The sequence below is a fragment of the Anabrus simplex genome, chromosome 6 (assembly GCF_040414725.1).
Source record: "Anabrus simplex isolate iqAnaSimp1 chromosome 6, ASM4041472v1, whole genome shotgun sequence".
Classification (NCBI taxonomy): domain Eukaryota; kingdom Metazoa; phylum Arthropoda; class Insecta; order Orthoptera; family Tettigoniidae; genus Anabrus; species Anabrus simplex.
This window is the reverse complement of record NC_090270.1, coordinates 43,239,048-43,261,195: the sequence shown is the minus strand read 5'-3', so window position 1 is coordinate 43,261,195 and position 22,148 is coordinate 43,239,048. Positions and strand designations below refer to the sequence as shown.

The following is a 22,148-nucleotide window of genomic DNA, read 5'->3' as shown; positions in this document are numbered from 1 at the left end:
TAAAATGTATGTTACTCTTCCTACAGTATGGAAGAGCGAGTTGTGCGACACTTCCTATTAACCAAAGCAGTTTGCATTCTAACCTATTACCATCTAAAAATCCGAAGTCTAGTAATAACTCGTGCTATATCCACACAAGAGCAGCTAACATCTACTGCATTTGGTGTTCCAATTTGTCCACTAAGTTGCCATTGAAGACACAAAAATCTGTCAATTGTGTATCTAGCATGGTAAAGTCCATCTGTGAAAATCAGTACTTGTTGGAATAATCTATCAAAACAGTGATATGCAGTCTAACAGTTTCCAATGAATACCGGATAAATAAGAATGTTAATTTTAAAAATAAACACAGACTAATGTATAAAATATAATACATTTATAATGTCCTCAAAATACATTCACACAATGTTATAAGTTATACCATAAATGAGATAATGAACAACAAGAATAATATTAACACTCTTGGTACAAATATGGCAAGAAATACGTATTGAGCCATTTAATGCAAATGAGAAAGGAATTTTTTTGGCAAAATTACATACCCAAAAGGGTAGCATGATACTGAAGTACCAATAATCTTAACTGAGTACACAAACCACTCAAAAAAAACTTCATTTAGTTACATTCCTTCCAAGATCTATAAAGATAGATACTGATGATATTTCTATGTCATGTTTACATTGTGAGAGAATATACAGCATGATCCAACAAACTATGAACCACCTGATGGTATTTTTCCACTGAGCGATCATGTGCCCAGATGGTGACGGGGACATCACAATAGCTGTTGGTGTGGATCGATAAGTGATCGAGTTCAGTTCAGTTATTACACGTGGTGTGTTTTGTTCTGATTTATTTACGATTCATATGTGTTACCTCAGACGGCTCGATAAGTTCAAAGATGTTTTGCAGAAAGATACCCGAGTGTAGGAGTTCCACGCTGTAAAACATCCATAATCTTAATAACAATCTTCAGACCACAAGTAGTAATCAGTCTAAGACTTTTATCTCTCGTTGGCTGAATGGTCAGCATACTGGCCTTCGGTTCAGAGGGTCCCGGGTTCGATTCCCGGCTGGGTCAGGGATTTTAACCTTCATTGGTTAATTCCAGTGGCCCGGGGACTGGGTGTTTGTGCTGTCCCCAACATCCCTGCAACTCACACACCACACATAACACGCAGTTACCTACACATGGCAGATGCTGCCCATCCTCATCGGAGGGTCTGCCTTACAAGGGCTGCACTCGGCTAGAAATAGCCACACAAAATTAGTAATCTCTGGGGTAAATTAAAAAATACCCTATACAAGACAAATCCATACACCCTTGGGAGAACTGAAACACAACATGAACTACAGTGAGTGATAGGTGATAGATAGATGTCTAGACAACAACGATAGCCAGTTTCAGCACCTCCTTTCATAAAGTCCATTAGAAATAGTTAAGGAAGCTGTTCTATGGTTCTATGATTGTGTCAGTGCCATTCTATCCACAGACAGCTACGATCACCATTCAATTCATAGTTCATTGAATCTCTCTGTATATAGCAGTTAGGAATTAACCTTACTTTGATGCAATGAGTTTCATAAATCAATAATAATTACTTTAGAAAATAGCTCAACATACACCCACTGTATTGAAGTACAATGCAGTTTCAATTACATTTTCACATAACATAGTAGAGGTGCAGACTGGAAAAGTTGGCATAATGAAATTCGATAGGAGTGTGAAGCCTTCACATGATAGGAACTTACTGATGGACTTCGTTCATGGGTCATTCCATGTAGGATCATCCAGTCTGAATTAAACTGTCTGCATGATCATTTTTTTTAAATCTGGAATTTTACTGAAGTGTTCTTGTAGATACATAAATGGATAACAAAATTAGTAATAAATTTTATCCTTGCTTTGCCTTGCACATGGCAGCATGTTTCCAACATGGCTAAAACAATATTTCCAGAATGTTGATGTTTACGAATAGCTTAATATATCAGGGTCTATAAAAGCTAAAGACCTGAAACAAAATTAATCTGTAGCATAAATAAACAGTTTACTTGTACTTTAATAAGCCTTTCCCTTTTCTTTGTCACAGCAGCCGAGCACGTACCTTAACTTTAACCACATTTTTGTTCGTTTTGAACAACTTTTTGAACTATCAGAACATTAATCTAGGACTCAACAGTACATCTCTTCCCTCACCGTAAGTAAATACAAAATTATCCTTTAGATATATATCTTTCTTTTTTGCATGGCATTGATTTTGTCAGAAATTCAATATTTGGAAGCTAACAACTTTGGTCTGGGAGAAACTTACAGGAATTGAGGGTCTGGATGATCCATATCCACAATAAAAATTTCAAGTACTAGACTTAGCTGATTTAATAGTTATAGAATTTCAAAGTTGAGTCAAAATATGTCAAGTACTGTCATTAATTACACGTGTTGTCCAATTTAGATGCAATGAAAAGCACCTGTTTGCTAAATAAACGTATTTTTCAGAGAAACTGTGGTTTTTAATCATAAGTTTCAGTGTGGATGTTAAGCATGTAAGCAAATTTTAATTGAAAAGCAGCATATTATTGCATTACAATGCGTGATTTACCCGCAGATCAAGGAATTCAGCAAAAGTCCACTATGAGTGGAACTGAACGGACGAGAAAGTGCAGGAATACCAAGGCCAGATGTTTTCCTGCTCACATGTCCAAATGGCTTGATCGACAGAGAAGGTCTCATAAGGAATTAAAAAAAGTGTCACTCAGTAATACAGAGAATGGCAGAAAGCAAGCGTTGCCACTGTATAACTAACTAGCTCACGTTACGGTCAATCGACTATGGATGTGAACATTGAAGATGCTAACAGTTTGTCTCGAACAGTAATAACCATGTATTTTGAGAAGCTAGCTGCTGTTTGATGTCATCACGGCAGAACTAATGCAGCCGACACACTACCTTTTATTTTTATTTTTTTCCTTAAGAAATTTTAATTTTGTACCAACATAGATAGGATTTTGGTAACACTGCAATAAAGAAAGAGCTATGACTGGGAAGGTAGCTTCAGTTAAAGAGCATCTTTAGCATGTGCCTGTTGAAAAAATGAGAAACCATCATCGAGACAATAAACGATGGAGTTCAAATTCACCATTTCCTGAAAGCAATCTCATAGCTATAATTATGATCCACTCTTCTTCAGAAATTACGATTATATTTTTATCGACAGCAAACCGTTATAGCAAAAATACCGAACAATTCACATTGGAGATTAGTCGCAACAGATAGTTCTAGTTCTTTTCAGAAAGAACAGAGAAAAGGAAAAGAGAGGAATATGGTGCTGGGTTGTTCTTAATTATGGTGAGCTGATGTAAAGATCACTTCTTGTTTTCTATAAAACTATTTAAGTTATCAGGCTGAAATTTCTGTAGCATATTAACTGTTACTGTATATTCTTTAAAGTGAGTATAATATACTTCTAATTTTCTTCATAACAGCTGAGAAAAATGTATTAGATTCTGTAATTTTTTAAGCAAAATTATTTTAGTCTTAAGTGATCTAAAATATAGAAAACAATTGATGTTACTATGCTCAATCTGTCAGATGGGATGTATTCAGATATATGTCAAGCTCTACGGTTATTTCTTTTATGTATACTGGTATCCAAGTGACAGTTGGGCTGTCAAAATTATTTCAAAAATTAAAGTTTGGAAATATTCTTTGTGAGAAAGGAATAAATCATATCTTTTTAATTTCTTAAATTAGTCAACAGGCCCTGAATGATGAGTGGTCCATAGTTTATTGACCTGTGAACATTAGAAAATGAGAAAGAGAAATGTATTATAGCATGTAAAATGAATGATATGGAATTATTCTACTCTAAATGCGTCTGCATAAACTAAACAATTTACTCTACAAGAACAAGAACATTCACCAGAGTTAAGAACCACGTGGTTCAATGTAGGCCTAAACGAAGAAGAATGAAATATGGGTTCAGTGACTGCGTTAAATAGATAGCTCATCAGAGGAAGATAATGTCTTTGTCCTCACCCATCTCCACACCCTGTAAGAACCATACCAAACCTGAAAAATAAGGATAAGGTAAGTCCAGTCCTATTTTATAAGCTTACAGGGAAAACTGAAAGAAAAAAAATCATTAACTTACATACAGCATTTATTGTTTCTCTATTACAGATGGAACTGATGTATGCATGAACAGACAATTAACCTGCCAACCAAGATCTTAATCAGAAGAACTGGAGGGCACATAAAAATTATAACTAACAAAATACTATAACTACCTAAGAGTTATTTCTCTCTTTAATTAAGTCAGTCTTTATAAATATGTGACATGGAGTAACAAGGTAATACTTCTTCACTCTTGAGTGACAATCAAAAAGTAAAATGTGTTACTATTTTGAAATATCCACACTACATTAAAAACAATGTGATCTCAATCCCTCACGTTCTCACATTACACGATATGGAATTATTCTACTCTAAATGTACCTGCATAAACTAAACAATTATCAATTCGTAGGTGGCTCTACTGTGTTCATGGAGGCTCATACTCTACAAGAACATTCACACAAGAATATCATAAATTAAATTCAGAAAACAAAAGAAACTAGACTTAAGATCAAGCAAATAAAGATCAAACTTTAATTCTGCACCAGACACTTTGATAGCGACAATCATTTAACACTTAGCCTAAACACACTGACTATCAAGGATGTCAATAGATTTTTTCATGTAATTGCTTACATTTTCAAGAGATTGCAGCCAAATATGATCAAAATCTCATTGAAGGGATTGGGATATCTGTTTTTTGTTTTTTTGTTTTGCTTTTTTAATCTAAAGAAATCCTTATCCATTGAAAATACTTTGTTTTGGCTTGTAAATGGATATTTAAGGAAAGTGAAGTGTTACAAGGAATATTTGTTGATCATGATTCAGAAAATAATTTAGTAACATGTCTGAATAAAAGGGGGAGAGAGGGTGAAAGTAATGAATATATTATGGCAAGTGTTTCAGATCTAAACAAGGTATGCACATTACCTACCAACCATTTGTTGCTTGATCTGAAACCACTTGGCTACACAATGACCATCGTTACAATACCGTACTAGAGTTAATAGGGCAGAGTTCACAGAAAAAAGTGGACAAGCTGCAGAGTTCATAAATTTTTTTAAAAAAATGAAATGGCCACATTCAGTAGGTCATTACATCACTGTTCCTCATCAGTTTGTTAGTTTTTATTTTGTTTTTGTGTTTTTTGTTGTTTTTTCATGTGTCAAAATGAACAACACAATATATAGAAAATTCCTTCTATCTTGCAGTATTTACAGTCTCTAAACCTCAATATTTAAACAGAAACATTAAATATTTCTGAAAAACTAAAGAAAAGCATCAAGTCATTTATTCCTTGTCTAAGCAGAAGAAAAAAATGTGGATGACATTACTGTATAAGATTTTTTGAAATGTGTTGGACAATGACCAAACTTTGATGTGAATGGGAAGAGCATATCTTTGAAAGTCAGCTATTAATATGGTACGAAACAGTCTTCAAAATTCATTTGCTCAATAATCTGTGTCTTAAAAACCAAAACTACCTTTAACTAGTAAAAAAAAAAAATTAATAATACTGAATCACTCACATTCATGAAACACATTGGGAACAATTTCACATTAAACTCTCAATACAGCTAGAGAAACAGATTGCTTGTGTGAGCTGAGGGATCCACATTAACATTCCTCAGTATTTGCTGCCTGATTGCAAATAATATGGCATTCATTTAGTTTTGCTCATAAAATATAATAATTTAATATAGTGAAACCGCTTCTTACAGACACTCCTTGAATATGGTCAGATTTTTATGTCCCAATTCAAATAAAATAGAAATAATTATGAAATCAACTGTTTCTTAAGAACACTTCCACATATGGACAACAAGACAGCTGTTTGATGGTTCTGTTCTCTTGATTATGGACAGAACTGGAATTTTGAGACCTAACACAGTGTACTGTGTGTTACAGAAATAGAAACATTGGTTTTAAGAACTGTACAGAAATGCAATGTATTGAAAGGAAGCCAATAAGGGTTCCTGCTATCGCTCCAATACTATTATTCTAAAGCGGGTGAATAAAGAAAGCCAGAAAACGTTGCCCGGCTGATGGGTCCGAAATCCAGGTATTATTCTAAAGCGGGTGAATAAAGAAAGCCAGAAAACGTTGCCCGGCTGATGGGTCCGAAATCCAGGAACTGCAATCAATTTGACACGTACTGTGTAGCATAGTCGATAGACAAGCCTGGCCGACTTTATTAACGAAGCTTCATAAAGCTGGGCTTTACATTACTTGCGAGTCAATGTTGTAAACTTACAATACTGCATACAGTAACTTGTTTTAGGCCAAGCAAAAAACTGTAAGGATCAAAAGTTGAGTTCCCAGAAGGAAACCATAATTTAATTTTATGAATTCAACTGCAATAATGTTTTACTTTCTTTTAGCCCTTTTTCAAAGTTTTAAAGCATTTACACCATTCAGAATTTCATTTAAAGAATGGAGATCTATACAATAAATTGTATCAATTTACAGTTAGAATGGGCAGCTTTCCTACCAATAAAGGACACCTCCTCCAAAGTCACAGAAAAAAAAAAAAAAAAAAAAAGGGAAAAAAAGTTCCTTAGAGGTTTGTGAATGAGTTTTCACTGGGTATCTGTTTTGTTAAACAGTATACACCATCTTTGATGTTTTAATTAGAATGTAGTACTTGTCTGGTACTAAGTGGGAGCATAGTATCTGACAGAATGAAATAGTGGACACAGGATTAAAACAGGATTCTTGTAGAATAAAGACTATAAAATTGGAACAGTTTGTTTATAATAATAAAACTTATCTGTGGAACAATACAAAACTTGATGTTCCTTGTTATCCATTTTAATACACTGACTTTATAAACTTGTTGTATACAAGATAACAGAAGAAAACAAAAACATTTTCACTGTTCAAGAACAGCCACTTCTGCTACTAATGAAAAATTCTTGTTTATTTTATTTCGTATGGCATGAGGATACATTGTTACAATTTGGTTATTAACTATATTTATATATTTGAGCTCATCAATATCTGCATTGCTGCTAAAGCTGAATGTCCAGTTTTGTTAGCCAACTCACAGCTTCATCACTGGCCTCGTGGATATCCTTTATTGTCCCACTGAATCTTCGGAGTGGGCACTCTGTGACGATATGTTGAACGGTCTGAGGCACATCAGAGCAGTCGCAATAAGGATCGCTGGTAATCTTCCACTTGTGTTTCCAGAAGTTGCATCTGCCATGTTGAGTTCTGATCCGATTAAGTGATGACCAGATTTTTCTGGGTAAGTTGAAACCAGGAGGTTGCATAACTGGATCCGAAATTAGACCTAATCTGTCAGGGTTTGAAGCTGCCCACCCATAGCGCCAGGCAGTGTTAGTATGAAATTCATCTTGGACTAGCCTCTTTCCTAGTAACCAAGAAGGTTTCCTAGATTTCAGCCTGAGATCTTCACGTAGGCAGTCTTGATGTATTGGTAGAAGAGGATTGTCACAGCATTTAACCCATTCTTGTTTAAATGGCACAAAATTTCATAGCAAAATCAGCTGTCTCAACACTGATGTTTGTGTTATACACTACTCTCGCTAATCCAGCCCTCAATACACGGCCTCCAACCATGACAACATTAAATAACCAGAACGCTGTTATGAATCAGCAGCAACTGTTACACTTTAGCTTATAATTGGATGCCAACGTTCTGGATGATTTTATTTGAAAGTGATGAAGAAGAGGACATCAAAATTTCTGACACTGCTGGTGCTGTAGTTTCCTGGTATGTACAGGATGGTCGGAGACAATATGAACGGGGCATATGGGCGTTAGAGGGTTGGTCATACTGGTAAATAATTTGAAACCAAAATTGATATCTTGCTTCGTAGTCATTTTATCAGCCAATCATGAACTTAGCCAATTAGGTCGCTTCGTGGGCAAATTCAAATGGGCTTTATGAGGCGGTGTAGCTAAATCTGAACATGGCTTAAGACTAGCTTGAGAGCACCAATCAAAGAAAAAGAAACTTGAATCACAGAGCTCCAAGCTGACAGGATCGCGCCACATCAAGTGCGCTAAGGTGACATCGGCTGAAACCCATGGTGTGTTTGTGTTTGATGCTGATTTCTCAGCATGGCTCTGAAACCAGTCGTAAAGTCATGTGCAGAGATAGCAAAATCATGTTGCAAAGCCCATTTGAATTTGCCCGTGAAGCAACATGACTGGTAACTTCAGAAGCTAATAAAATAACGACGCAAGATTTCAAATTATTTATTAGTATCACCAAACCTCTAACACAAATATACCTGGTCGACGTTGTTTCCCACCACCTTGTATAACACAATTAGATACCTGCAGTAATGTCGTAATATTTGTAAAGCAGTTACGTGATGAAGCATGCCACCATCTAGCATCATCATCACGCCAACAAAAAACTTGGAACAAGTTTTATAATGAGTGATACCACATGTAGAAAACTCAAGGACTAATTTTATTCCTCATTAATTTTTAAATCGTATGAATACTACACTGTCACGTCGAATTTAAAAACGTACAGTAAGTATTCAACTAAATTTCTCACACATTTGTGCTAATTTGGCACCCCCCTCTGCAATAAATGGTTGTATTAGTGAGAGTCTAGTGTACAAACAGAAACTTAAAAACCTCACATTCACATACTGTAATTATTCAAAATTTATACAATCTAGATATAAAACCTACAACACAGTCAAGTTTATTGGTACTTCTGTTCGGAAGTTCTTTCAAAACATATAAGCAACACCAGATTTGTATGTTTATTCTCTTGTTTTTTTTTCTTTTTTGACTTTTTCAAAGTACTTTTTTTAGTTTTGTGATGATTATTAAAATATCTTCATCCTATATCATAGGTACCTTTCCTCTAATAAAACACAATATTTTTCAACAATTTTTGTAACATCCAGTCAACAAAACTAATTTTTAAAATCAGTAATCCTTACTCAGTGTAAAAGCTATAAGATATAATTACTCATTATTTTTTATAATGGCTTCTTAGCAAAGCATCATTGGCATGTTTTGAAAGTAATTCACTATAGTACAAGAAAGTTTTAAAAAATACATCTTTTCAATATAAAACATGAAGATGGCTTTTGGACGATGGAGTTGATTTCAAGTGGTGGTGATGCTTCCTTCTAGAAATCCTCAAACAAATGGCACAGGAAGTAGTAGACTAGAGTTACCTCCTGCCACTATCCCTGAAACAGACAGAACACTCTAGTAAATTAAAAGAATATGCAGCACTTTAAGATAAAAAGGGGGGATCAAAATACATCAAGAGGGTAATAAAATCAGCATTTAGAGGTACAGTCAACCCCCGGATATACCGCCACTCTCAGTTATCGCCCACGATGAGGAAAAACAGATATTCCTGGTGAAAGTAGCATAGTAACTACCTCGGCATATTGCCACTCCCGCCATCTACCGTTGGTAACACAGATACAGAAATAATGTATAGTGTTAAAAGTGTTGATTTAAAATCATCAGCAGAAACCCAGAGAACTTATCTTCAAATGGAAGCATGCCTTTTACCCAATCTTTTAAAAATGTGAGCAGTGGCTGGATGTCACTGATCCTCATTAGTAGGTCATTATCTAAATTGGCATAGCCTGAGGTATTTACTGTACCTGCTCTGGATGAATGACGAAATGAAATGGCGTACGGCTTTTAAAGCCAGAGCGCTAACCATTTAGCCATGGAGTCGGACTGGATGAATGATCATGGCATACAACAGGGATCTCCTTATGGCTTATCAATGTGGACTGTTTCTGAGAATAGCTTTGGGACCCTGGACAAAGCAATTAGAGAGTACAGTGCTTGGTAGTACAAACTTCAGTCCAGTATGCTGCACTGAAATAATTTTTCAGACCTGAATAAATGTACATTACTGAGCTCATGATAACTGTATTAAATTTGCTCCTGACATCTGTCATGGTATTGTACGAATACATATCCCTACATAAATTAAATGTAGCATTAATACTATTCCAGAAAATCCCACACTCAGAACAATCTATGGCATTGCAACAAGGGATAACTGTACAAGAATGAATACAATGTTCTTTCTGTTGATAATGATATCTGGAAAAAGGATGAGAGAGATGTCCAAATGCAGACTGAAGCAATAAATGGAAAGAGTGCAGAATAGGGAATGAAAATCAGTTTAATTATATAACCTGCAAATTTCTCAGTCTGTCAAACACTATATATAAACACTAGTACACTTCTAAAAATGGCTTTCAGGGCTGCAGATCTTGAAATATCAGGAACAGAACCAGCCTTTGGGTAGTTAAGCCGTGTGTGTTTGCATACTAATACACTAATTTATGTCTGAAAAACAAAACATGTTTCGTTCTATAAGAACATGCTCAGATTTTTTTCAAATCACTTATTTGAATGTCTACAATACTGTTTATGTTAAGTCTACTTGTTACTGATTATGAACAGATGATATTATGAACAAGAGGAAGTTAAAATTCTGCATCTGCTTAGCGACTGCAAAAATGTTTTGTGAACGTGTCTTAGTGCAGTCTGAATCATTTCTAATCATCGCCAATACCTACACGTGGTATTACTGTCATACGTATATTTCTCACAGATGATGTGATCATGCAGTGTGCATGGCTGCCAACCCATCAACTCAGAAACTAAGACGAAACGCCATGCGATAGCAGCGCATTCTGTGACACTCTGCTGTCTTCAGTGACGAGAGTAAGTGATGGACGCACACGTGTATGGTGCAGACATTGTGAGCGGCCTATTCCACCGTGCATTCGCCCACGACACCCAGGTCCCATGGTGTGGGGGCCATCAGTCATTACAACTCGTGGTCACAGCTGGTGTTTTTGCAGGGTAACGTAACCAGTGCCCGCTACACTGCAGAGGGTTGTTGTCCATGCGCTACTGCCATTTCTTCAACAGGAAGGTGATGTGCTTTTTCAGCCGGACAATGCACGTCCACATACAGCTGTTATGAAGCAACATGTGGTGTACTACTGCCCTGATAAGCAAGATCACCGGATCTCTCGCCAATTGAACATGTGTGGGACTTACGTGTTCTCCGGAGCCTGCAAGAGCCATTGTCGAATTGCATCAAAAGGCGCAAGATGCTTGGGACAATCTATCGCAGGATGCCACCAGCACCTTTATGATTGTTTGCATGAGCAAATACAAACCTGCATTGCCGCCAGAGGGAGGTACACTCTGTACTGATGTGACTGTTTGGGCAGCCTCTACTGTGACGTATGTTTCATGTGGTCTGAATTGGTAATCGTATACTCCTGCAATGATGAACTACTTGTCACATTAGCCTACTTGTGAATAAAATATATCCCCGTAGTGCACTGTTGTCCTACAAAGGAGACTTGCAGTGGTGTCAGAACGGTACACTAGCTGCTACCATCTTGGAAAGGTGAGGCAATTTAACTGATGAGTCTACTGCCATACCGGGCAAAAGGCACGACTGAAACGGCCTAAAGAACGTTAATACTTTAATATTCACAATCGGAGAAATTTAATTGTTGTTTCTTTCTCAGAAATTCATCTTTTAATAAAGTAAATAGTTTTCTTACTATTTTGTTCTGTACAGTTACTGACTCGTTCATCATTGAATTTCAACTTGAGCAAAGGAAGAATTTAAAGAATTTCCTAGAAATGAGGAAAGATCATTAAAAAATTAACACTTCGGAACTGTAGCAGAAGAAATATTGAAAAGCATGATATGAGTATTAAAAATGCAACTGGTGTCATATCAATGAGAGAGGGGCCTCTTACTCATGATCAAATACCATAAAGGTACTGCCCAAATCCAATATTCCAGGTGAAAAGTATACAGAGGGAAAAAGTGGGCATTTAACATTTTTCGGCCATCTCACAGACGTATGATACCACTAAAGGGTTAAACATGGCAGTCCCAAGCTTGCGCCTTAACTCTTTGAAGCAAAGGTTGTAAGCAACATGTTTATCCCTTTTATGTACAGCAACAATTTGTAAATTCATTTTCTGCTACACGATATTTGAAGTAGATTAGACACAGGAAGTAAAATTACACCATTGATCATGTTAAAATATAGCACACATTCTAAAATAACACAAATGTAAAGGTGGTCAGCTCTACTGACCACCATGCAATTCTTGGTGCCATAACGGCTAACCATAAGTTGAGCATTTGAATGTAACACCTGGCTTTCTAGACTGAGTCAGCTATCTCAACATCAGATGGTTCCTCGATTATAATCACGTAGGCTAACCACCCTTCAGGTCCAGGTAAAAATCTCTGACCTGGCCGGGAACTGAACCCAGGGTCTCTGGGTATTAGGCAGGCACACTACCTCTATACCACGAGGCCGGCAAATCATAGGACATGTGGAAGGATTATTTTGAAAATCTTCTCAAAGTAAAATGAAAACTCCCCATTCATATTGCGAACAATCTAGCTCTTGGAGAAGAGAACAATGATGTCAGTGAAATTAAGCTTGAGGAAATGGAAAGGATGGTAAATAAACAATAATACCAATAGAGTTGGTCCACCATTGGACATTATAAATTTTCCAGCGAACTCATTCCTGGTTGCCAGCGTTTTGCCCCAGTGTGCCAAGTTGGGCCCATCAGTTGGTAAATAGCACACCGACCAAGACACTTGGCTAGTGCATACCATGGAAGCCACTGCGTAGGCTACTTAGGGCCACTGGCAGTGCCAATGCACTATGAGAGAATTTGTCTCATTTTCAAAAATTGATGCCTCCTGGCCATACGATAGGGAACCTGAAATATTTCAGGCTCCAAGTAGCCTATGCAGTGGCCTCCACGGTATGCACTAGCCATGCATCTTGGTAGGTGTGCTATTAACCAACTAACGAGTCCAACTTGGCACACTGGGGCGAAAGGCTGGCAACCAGGAATGAGTAAGCTGGAAAATTTATAACATCGAACAACGGACTAACTATATTGGTATTATAAATTTACACATTCGGGACAAATATTTGGGTTCCCTATGGGAATCAACAACTATATCATGGTAAATAAACCCATTGTCACAAAGCAGCAGGAATACCTGAAATTAGACCTGAAATAGTAAAATATAGTGGGAAAGTAGGAATGCTAGTGGCTTTACGTTGCACCGACACAGATAGGTCTTATGGCGACGATGGGATAGGAAAGGCCTAGGAGTTGGAAGGAAGCGGCCATGGCCTTAATTAAGGTACAGCCTGGTGTGAAAATGGGGAAACCACGGAAAACCATCTTCAGGGCTGCCAACAGTGGGATTCGAACCCACTATCTCCCAGATGCAAGCTCACAGCCGTGTGCCCCTAACGACACGGCAAAGTAGGGATGAAATGGCTGCACCAAGTAATAAGATTAGCCTAGAATATTAGTAAGGTACCTTCTACATAGTCCCTTTCATTGCATGGTGGTCAGCAACACTAACCAGTTATTGCACAGCAAAAAAGAGTTAACATAAGAAATGTTATACACATGCAATATATACAGGAAAAACATAAGAAAAGTGAAAGCAAAATTTTCAATGTTAAAAGTAAAACAGAGAAGAACAAATGCAGTTGAAAATAGGGTTGGTAGGAAGAAGGAAAATGCATATTAGTCATACCAGTATCTACAAGGTGGGCAAACAGTCCTTTTATACTATATACAGTAGATGCATAAAAATCCCTTTTTATTGATCTATGTGCTTCCCTCCAAGTTTGATGTAAACGTTTATGTGCTGACACATTCTTTTGTGCATCCACTACAACTTAACAGGGGGTGATCATTTGAAATTCTACACAAATTCTGTCTTTCAGCTCATCGTTACTCTCGTATCGCCACTTATACACCTCTCATTTACTGTAATTAGACCCCACAGTGCACTGTCTGATTGGGGGGGGGGGGGGGGGAGTGGGGCATGACAACAGGGCAGGAAAGTCTTGTGAACCATGTCCAATCCAATGGTTTGGAAACAGTTCGTTCAGCCGTCCGTGGACTTAGAGTGGTGAAAACGTAAAAGGCATAAATCCTTCCACATGTGGTCTCCCACAGGGCACCTAACTCCGCAGAACATTTACAAGTTTAATTTTTCGGTGATTGTTTCATTGAATCTGCCACAGGAACACAAGTCTCGGCGGGAGTGCTGGGTCTCCCACTACGTGGCGCACCGCAGCACCTCCCATTGAATATGCTTTCTTTTCCCATATCAATAATGTCTGCGCCGTGATGGTGCCGGTTTCCCAAAATGCACAACAAAGTCCCTCGTAACATCTTCCATTGTCTAATGTTTATTAACTTAACCACTGTGGCTTTGATTTTTATAATGATCCATATTGACTACAATCTCTACTTCAATAAATACACCTTTGATATTTAATACTGTCAATACTTAGAGTTGTTTAATTAATTATCTTCTATCACCTCATACACCATACATATTTCGAGAACCTACTGCCCTCTTCCTCAATGATTTTTCCTCTCACTAACAATTATTTCTTGGACTTCTCAACCTAATATTACACATCAAAAACTAAAGTTCTAAACATCTCTTAATATCAATCTAATATGTCATAATTAAAATAACATATATCCTAAATGTAATATACTGTAAGAACACTAAAACTACCCTATTCTATTTAAATTTTCTTAAAATGCCATCCTTGTCTATTATCTAATAACACAATCAATTTATTAAAATTAGTGTCTCATAAATTATTTCTACTAAAATCTTCCAATTCAGAGAGCATGTCAGTTAACTTTTGCTGGTAATTGCCATTTGTCCTTGAAAATCCTTAGAGTTGTAGCTCTTCCCTCCAATTTGACAATGCTGTTATCATACATAAACATAATTGGCCTGACCTTAGCAACGGGTAACACTGCCAATATCAGGATCACTACCTTTTTCCTCTATTTCCCAAATGGACGACGATTATTTTGACCCTAAATCTGAAACTCTGTCAGTTATACTATTTAAAATGTTTAGTGCTTTAGCTTGCCCTTGACCTCTGTTGATAGTCAATCGAATCAATATGTCATAGGATGTTCGTGAACCCACACACGACCCACAAAATGCTCCTCAATGCTGAAATCACTTGTATCTGTCATCGCATTACACTCCGACTAAACCAAGCAGGAATAATTAATAATAACGAAAGCTGCTTACAACTCAAGAGCTTTGTAATCAGTTACTGTGATAAGGGACTATCTATAAAATAAATCAAAAAATGTACACATATTCCTTTTTATTATGGGCTAGTGTAAAGGGACTTTTCATCCACCCTATAATTAATTACCTCAAGAAAATATCTCAAACGATTTCTAATTGAATTATTCAAAGAAAAAACAGAATTATAAACAAGAATCAACCCAAACCCTTCACATTCTACACAAGAAGAAATCTACAAAGCTAATAATAACATGCATAATTAACATCAGTTCTTTCAACAGTTGATTAAGTGAACAACACAGAAATGAAAAGAAGTTAAAGTCAAAGTTTCAGTAGAGGCTCTAAGACATCATTGACATCCATTATCTCTGACCACGCTCCCCAGAATAACCCAGTTATGGGCAATACATTCCCTTGTGGGGGCCTACTTTTTTACCCCAAGTATTCTGTTATGACGTATGCAAGTACAACAGAGAGTTAACCTCATGGTTGGTAGTTTCAGGTGCGCACAAAAGTCACCGAGTACGTCCAAATCAAAGATACGTATACATAGTAATTTTCAAGAAGCAATATTTTTTTTTTTTTTTTTTAAGAATGGCTTTGCACCGATAAAAGGAATCCTCAGACATGAAAAATGTGCTAATTTAATTTTATGTATTGTATACAGTACTGCCAGTAAAATCTGTAGCATGGTAATTGTGAATGAAGAAGCATAAGAACACTGTTTATCGTTGTCCACAAGGTCACCCTCACAACTCCGCCAGTAACCACCTTGCAGTGCCAACAGCAGGCAGAAGTGAAAGATAGAGTGGGGAGTGTATGAGAACTGTATCGCTGTTTCGGGGTTATTTCATTGCGGAAAGCGAGTTAAGGAAATTTTTTCTACGCTGAAACTTCAAAGTATCAATGAACGATTTGTGTTTCGGGCAATAGCAACGTTTAAACAAACGGGTGCAACTGTTGATCACGTCAGATCAGGCCATCTTAGGTGTGTATACAGAAAAGAAGTTGTGAATGCTGTTCATGTAAGGATTCAAGGCAATCCTTTGCGTAAACAAACAATTTTTTTCGTGAAACGAATCTATCTTGACGAACTACATCACATATTTTGAAGGACGAATTACGTGTTGGTGCATATAAAAGATACACACAGTATTTATTCTCTGTGAGAGAAGCTCAAGGTGATTGCATGTCAAAAACGGCACTGCAACAATGATATGTTAAAAAAAATCAATCACGTCATCTGTCAAAAACATTCCACTGGACACGATTTATGAGTGCCTCTACGTCTTCGCCGCTGTGTTGCCGCACGCGGTGGTCATTTCGAATAATGGGTTTGTACACTCTGTAGCATTTTTGTGGTTTTTCAGAATATAAGTATATTAACGGGTTTGTGTAGTTTTAGTTAGTAGTTATTATGCAAGGGCGCCCATGCCCGGCCCCCCTCTAGCTCTCGGGGAAAGGATAAAATCTAATGTGGTCGGGTGTTTTTCTTTCAAGAAATTGATTTAGAACTCGGTATTACGTAGGAGTGGTAGTACCACCCCAACAAACCGGTAAGGGATACCGTTGGTGTTATTCTACCGCAGAATACAAGGCACCATTCATCTTTTAAAATATTAAAAATATTACATACCCCCAGATCTAGGCCCCCCCCTACAAATTGTCATATGGGTGCCCATGGTTATATGCAATGAAAGTATTGATAGAACTGGCGGCAGTACTGTGTATAAAACCAGAAAGAGAAGAAATCTCGAAGGTTCAACAGAGAGACTAAACCTAGAAATCTAATGTTGATTCATAAATACATTTTTTTATGTATGTGTGTGTATATATATATATATTTTTTTTTTTTCTTTGCTAGTGAGTTAATGTCACACTAACATATCAAAGGTTTTCAGCGACACAAGAATTGGGAAGGAAGCGGTTATGACTGGGAAACCATGTTCAAAGCCACTGACGGTGGCATTTGAAAGTTCTTTCTTGGCATACGATGCTTAAACCGTCAACAATGGATCCCAAGTTTGTGTGGAAGAATTGCTGAAAAAAAAAAAAAAAAAAAAAAAAAAGTCTGCAACAGTATAAACTTATCTGTAAATAAACAGCCTTTGATAAACATTTCTATGTTATAGTTTACAGTAAAAAATTACTGTAACCTTAAAAACAGAAACTATATTTGAAAGTCGGTTTCAATTACAATGCGATCGTGAAAATTCAACATTCACTGACTTGGCCCTCAACGGGCGACTTAAACGCACTCTACAGTGTGAAGGCAGCAGTGCCAGACCTGTAGCTTAGATCCTTTCCAACAGAACAAAGATGACCTAGGCCACCATAGCTCAATTGGTAGAGCAACCGACGCGAAATCGGGAGGTTGTAGATTCGGATCCCACTGGTGTCCGGTTGACCATTTTTGTTCTGTACTTAACATCTCTTCAACATGTACTAAACGTACGTAACACGACTTAATAGGTTGAAAGTCGGTTTTGATTACAATGCGATCGTGAAAATTCAACATTCACCGAGTTGGCCCTCAACGGGCGACTTAAACGCACACTACAGTGTGAAGGCAGTAGTGCCAGACCTGTAGCTTAGATCCTTTCCAACAGAACAAAGATGACCTAGGCCACCATAGCTCAATTGGTAGAGCAACCGACGCGAAATCGGGAGGCTGTGGGTTCGGATCCCACTGGTGTCCGGTTGGCCATTTTTGTTCTGTACTTAACATCTCTTCAACACGTACTAAATGTACGTAACACGACCTAATAGGTTGAAAGTCGGTTTCGATTACAATGCGGTCGTGAAAATTCAATATTCATACCCTTAACAGTTTGTCATTTGTATACTGTTTTATGAGATAGTGTCATTTTTTTAGAAACTGCAAGAACGGTTTAAATATCGCATGGACAGAAAGGCTCACGCTAACTAGCAGGCAACCAGGCTGTGCTGAGCTAGGAACACACATCAAGAGGAAAAATAACTAATGATGTCAACAAGGAAATATAAGGCTTATTACCGGCAATTCAAAGTTACTTCCATGCAAAGCTGAGTGAGGTTGTTATCAGGAATGCTTTCTTTTCAAGAGGTGCGAGGAACAAAACAATGATCGCCTTGTTCGCACCTTACATTTATGTTTGTATTTTCCTGTCTATTTATTCTTACAAAACAATATGACACATGTTTTTCAAGACCTCCTTCTTGTTACTAAATCAGATATCAATTTAAATTGGGTCACTATTTTCAACTGCAATTTCTTCATAACAGAAAACACATTGGTTAAAAATAACCATACTTACTATTTCCCAAACTATGAAAATCAAGCAAATTCAGATGCACGTGGTGTACGTGGTTGAGCAAATTTCAAAGAACCAAAGCTTAAACGTGGAAGTTCCTTAAAAGAATCGAGCATAACTTTCATTCTCGGAGCAGAACTAATTCGTTTCTTGACTGATCCCAGCATGTCCATGGTCAATTTTGGAAGACCACTCAGGGTATAATACTTCTCCTTATCAAGTTTTTCAGAATGTTCAGCCGATTTTTCCTTAGGTGTTTTTCGTATCTTGCTCTTTAAACGTTCCAGAAATGACCTGTTCCATGTACAGTAAAATTACAAAATATTAATTCTTTCAAATGATTTGAGCTGACGATGACAAAATTGTCTGTTTCTTGCCTCATACCTCCAGAGAGGCCCTGTTTAGGGTTTTTATATTGACGCCCATGGTCAACCTGCATGCCTGTAAGGGTGGTGCTACCTGGCATGAACTCTTATGTTGAAGATAGCACAAACACCCAATACCCAAGGTAAAAATCTCTGACCCAGCCGGGAATCAAATCTGGGACTCGTTAGACCAAAGGTCAGGTTGGTAACCAATTAGTGGACAACTGTAGTTAACATCTTTGTTAGTTTTATGGCAAAAATTTAACCGAGAAGCTTCCACTCAGTACCAGTTCATTTTTAAAGAAGTTGTATGGAGCTACACATTTAGCATTTTGGAATAGTTGCTTACATTTCCATAAACATTTGCAATAATATTCTCAAAAACATTTATAAGTTTTCTGATTTAATACTGTTTTGTGGAAGGAATCTGAATGTAAAATTATAAAATATTATATAAAATAATATAATGCTTATACAAGACGTTACATTTCGAACTGCGTAGTTATGCCATGCACAGTAAGCATAAACAGCACTTATGGGTAATGTACAGAATTTCATGCATAGAAGTCATGGTTTCATCATACTCGTTACATTTGTTGCTAACTGTAACTTCCATCTCTTCAAACTTTTACATTAATTTTAAGACTTATCTCCTATCATTATAAGAATAAACACACATTCATCAGTCATACACAAAATACCATAAAGTTTCAAGAAACAAACTGATTTCGCCGGGCTGAGTGGCTCAGACGGTTGAGCTGATATCCATCATTGTTTGAAAGACAGCCAGTGAGTCGATATGAGGCACACCCTTACCTCCCTGCTGTTCAATATTAGTGAAATTATGTAGATAAGTAAACTCACAACACTGTACAAAGAATATTAAGCAAACGATCAAATACTGTAACATAAAGCCTAAAGTATACTGAAATTACACAGTGGTTGGCATTCAGTAATTATATTAACGTGGCTCAATATTGGTAAATTATATCTGCAAATGACTATAAATACTAAAATTACTGTAGAAGGAAACTAATTTAAAATACTGAATTTGTATGAGACAAGAATACAAACGATCTTATTATTCACAAATTCCCCATGAATATTGTACAATGAAACTACTTGGACACACAGTCTTTGGAATTGGGTAAATACAAACATACTGGTGATATATTATTTAAAGGAGAGGTTTTTAATTTTCTTGGAAGAGAAAGTAAAATGTTAGTCATTTTAAAAATCAGTATCATACGCAGAATTATTCTACAGCGGGAGCGATTGAGTTGGGCTTGAAATTAATAACATTACATGGAGGAGCATGTTCTTGACCAACAACAAAGGTTAGATGAAGGTGTAGCAGTACAAAGCTAAACTACTAAAACATTTTTCATAAACCTCAACATTATTCCTACAGCCTTGATTTTTCACTAATATAAAGGGGAAAGAATACAACTATCAAAATCTCCATTACACACACTGACAAACCAATGCCAATATAAATGGTCCATTATTGGACATATAAATTTTCCAGCTAACTCATTCCTGGTTGCCAGCATTTTGCCCGAGTGTGTTAAGTTGGGCTCATCAGCTGGTAAACAGCACACCCACCAAGACACATGGCTAGTGCATACCATGGAGGCCACTGCGTAGGCTATTTGGAGCCACCGGCAGTGCCAATGCACTACAAGAGACTTTGTCTCATTACCAAAAATTGATGCTTGCCTGGCATGCACAAATAAAGTGCTGTCCTTGTTGCTATGCTGCGGAGCGGGGAGTGATGAGTGATTAAAGTGGCTATTTATTATAACTGAATAGTTGAACACAGTATTGAATAGGTGGATGTACAGTGAGTTTCTCTCATCGGTTGGCCGGCAGGCGAGCCCAGCTTATCGCCTCCGTTCACTCGTGGATCCTCTTCAGCTAACATCAAAAATACAAGTTAAAATTAACAGAGTACAAAGACATTTAAATTTAAAATAAAACACACAGGCATACAGTATTTGAACCATTTTTAAATTTCTTGCTGGTCATATTTAAAAAGAGGATAAAAACTGATTCTTTTGGTGTTCTCAAAAAAAGCAGTAGAATCAATGGTGAAGAAATTGAGGCTAAAATAATCCTTTGTTATGGTGAAGGTAACTGTCATTAGGGATCAGTTCAGAATACTGCAAGCTGAATCTTCAACATGGAACAAATGTTGTGAAGATCGTTATTTGAAAAATCCAAAGAAATTTATAATAGGAACTGATTATCTTCCTGTCTCCAAGTGTATAGAAATTTATAATAGCAATTCTCTTCTTGCCTTGAAGCGTATAGATATTTATAATAGCAACTGATTCTCTTCCTGCCTCAAAGTGTATAGAAATTTATAATAGCAATTCTCTTCTTGCCTTGAAGCGTATAGATATTTATAACAGCAACTGATTCTCAACCTGCCTCAAAGTGTATAGAAATTTATAACAGCAATTGATTCTCTTCCTGCCTCAAAGTGTATAGAATAGCAACTGATTCTCTTCCTGCCGCAAAGTGTACAGAAATTTATAATGCCAATCGATTCTCTGCATACCTCAAAGCATATAGAAATTTATAACAGCAACTGATTCTCTCCCTGCCTCAAAGTGTATACAAATTTATAATAGCAATTAATTCTCTTCTTGCCTTGAAGCATATAGAAATTTATAATGGCAACTGATTCTCTTCCTGCCTCAAAGCGTAAACACACATGTCAATAACTTTGGAGTGTATATGCTTCAAGGCAGAAAGAGAATCAATTGCTATTATAAATTTCTATGACTGTTTATGTTTGCCATAATAATAAAGGAACATTTTAGCCTTGATTTCTTCACCATTGATTCTACCAAAAGAATCTATTTTTTATCCTTTTTTAGACATAAACAGCAAGAATTTTATAAAATGTTTTAAATATGTCCATGTGTTTTAGTTTTAATTTAAATGTCTTTGCACTCTGCTAATTTTTCTTGTTAGAGAACACCAAAAGTTATCCTCTTTTTAGATACAAAATAACAAGAATTTTATAAAATGTTTTAAATATATCTGTGTGTTTTTATTTTTTAATTTAAATATCTTTGTACTCTGTTAATTTAACTTGCATTTTTTATGTTAGCTGAAGATGATCCATACAAGGATCAAAACATGTCCTAGTTTAAGATTACTGGGCGAGTTGGCCATGAGGTTAGGGGCGCGCAGCTGTGAGCTTGCATCCGGGAGATAGTGGGTTCGAA

The 22,148-nt window shown here is 36.8% G+C and overlaps 1 protein-coding gene and 1 long non-coding RNA gene across 11 annotated transcripts in view; one reads left to right on the top strand and one right to left on the bottom strand.

Annotated features, from left to right (window-relative positions):
* Positions 1-367: 367 nt before the first annotated feature.
* LOC137501273 (uncharacterized) lies at positions 368-6,615 on the top strand. The gene is made up of 2 exons (XR_011018450.1): positions 368-6,176; positions 6,246-6,615. It is a non-coding gene; the product is annotated as an uncharacterized lncRNA (long non-coding RNA).
* Positions 6,616-7,592: 977 nt separating this feature from the next.
* The window catches only part of promL (prominin-like), a 707,766-nt gene continuing 693,210 nt past the window's right edge, over positions 7,593-22,148 (bottom strand). For 6 of the 10 annotated variants that reach the window (XM_067149728.2, XM_067149727.2, XM_067149732.2 and 3 more), the window contains one exon: positions 7,593-9,303. Coding sequence is in view for 8 of the 10 variants with exons in the window: in XM_067149727.2 (XP_067005828.2) it covers positions 9,285-9,303 (19 nt within the window). In the remaining 2 variants the exon portion in view is untranslated. Of the gene's footprint in view, positions 9,304-18,547; positions 18,839-22,148 lie in introns of all 10 variants that reach the window. The other 4 variants (XM_067149722.2, XM_067149723.2, XM_067149726.2 and 1 more) reach the window with 1 other exon arrangement.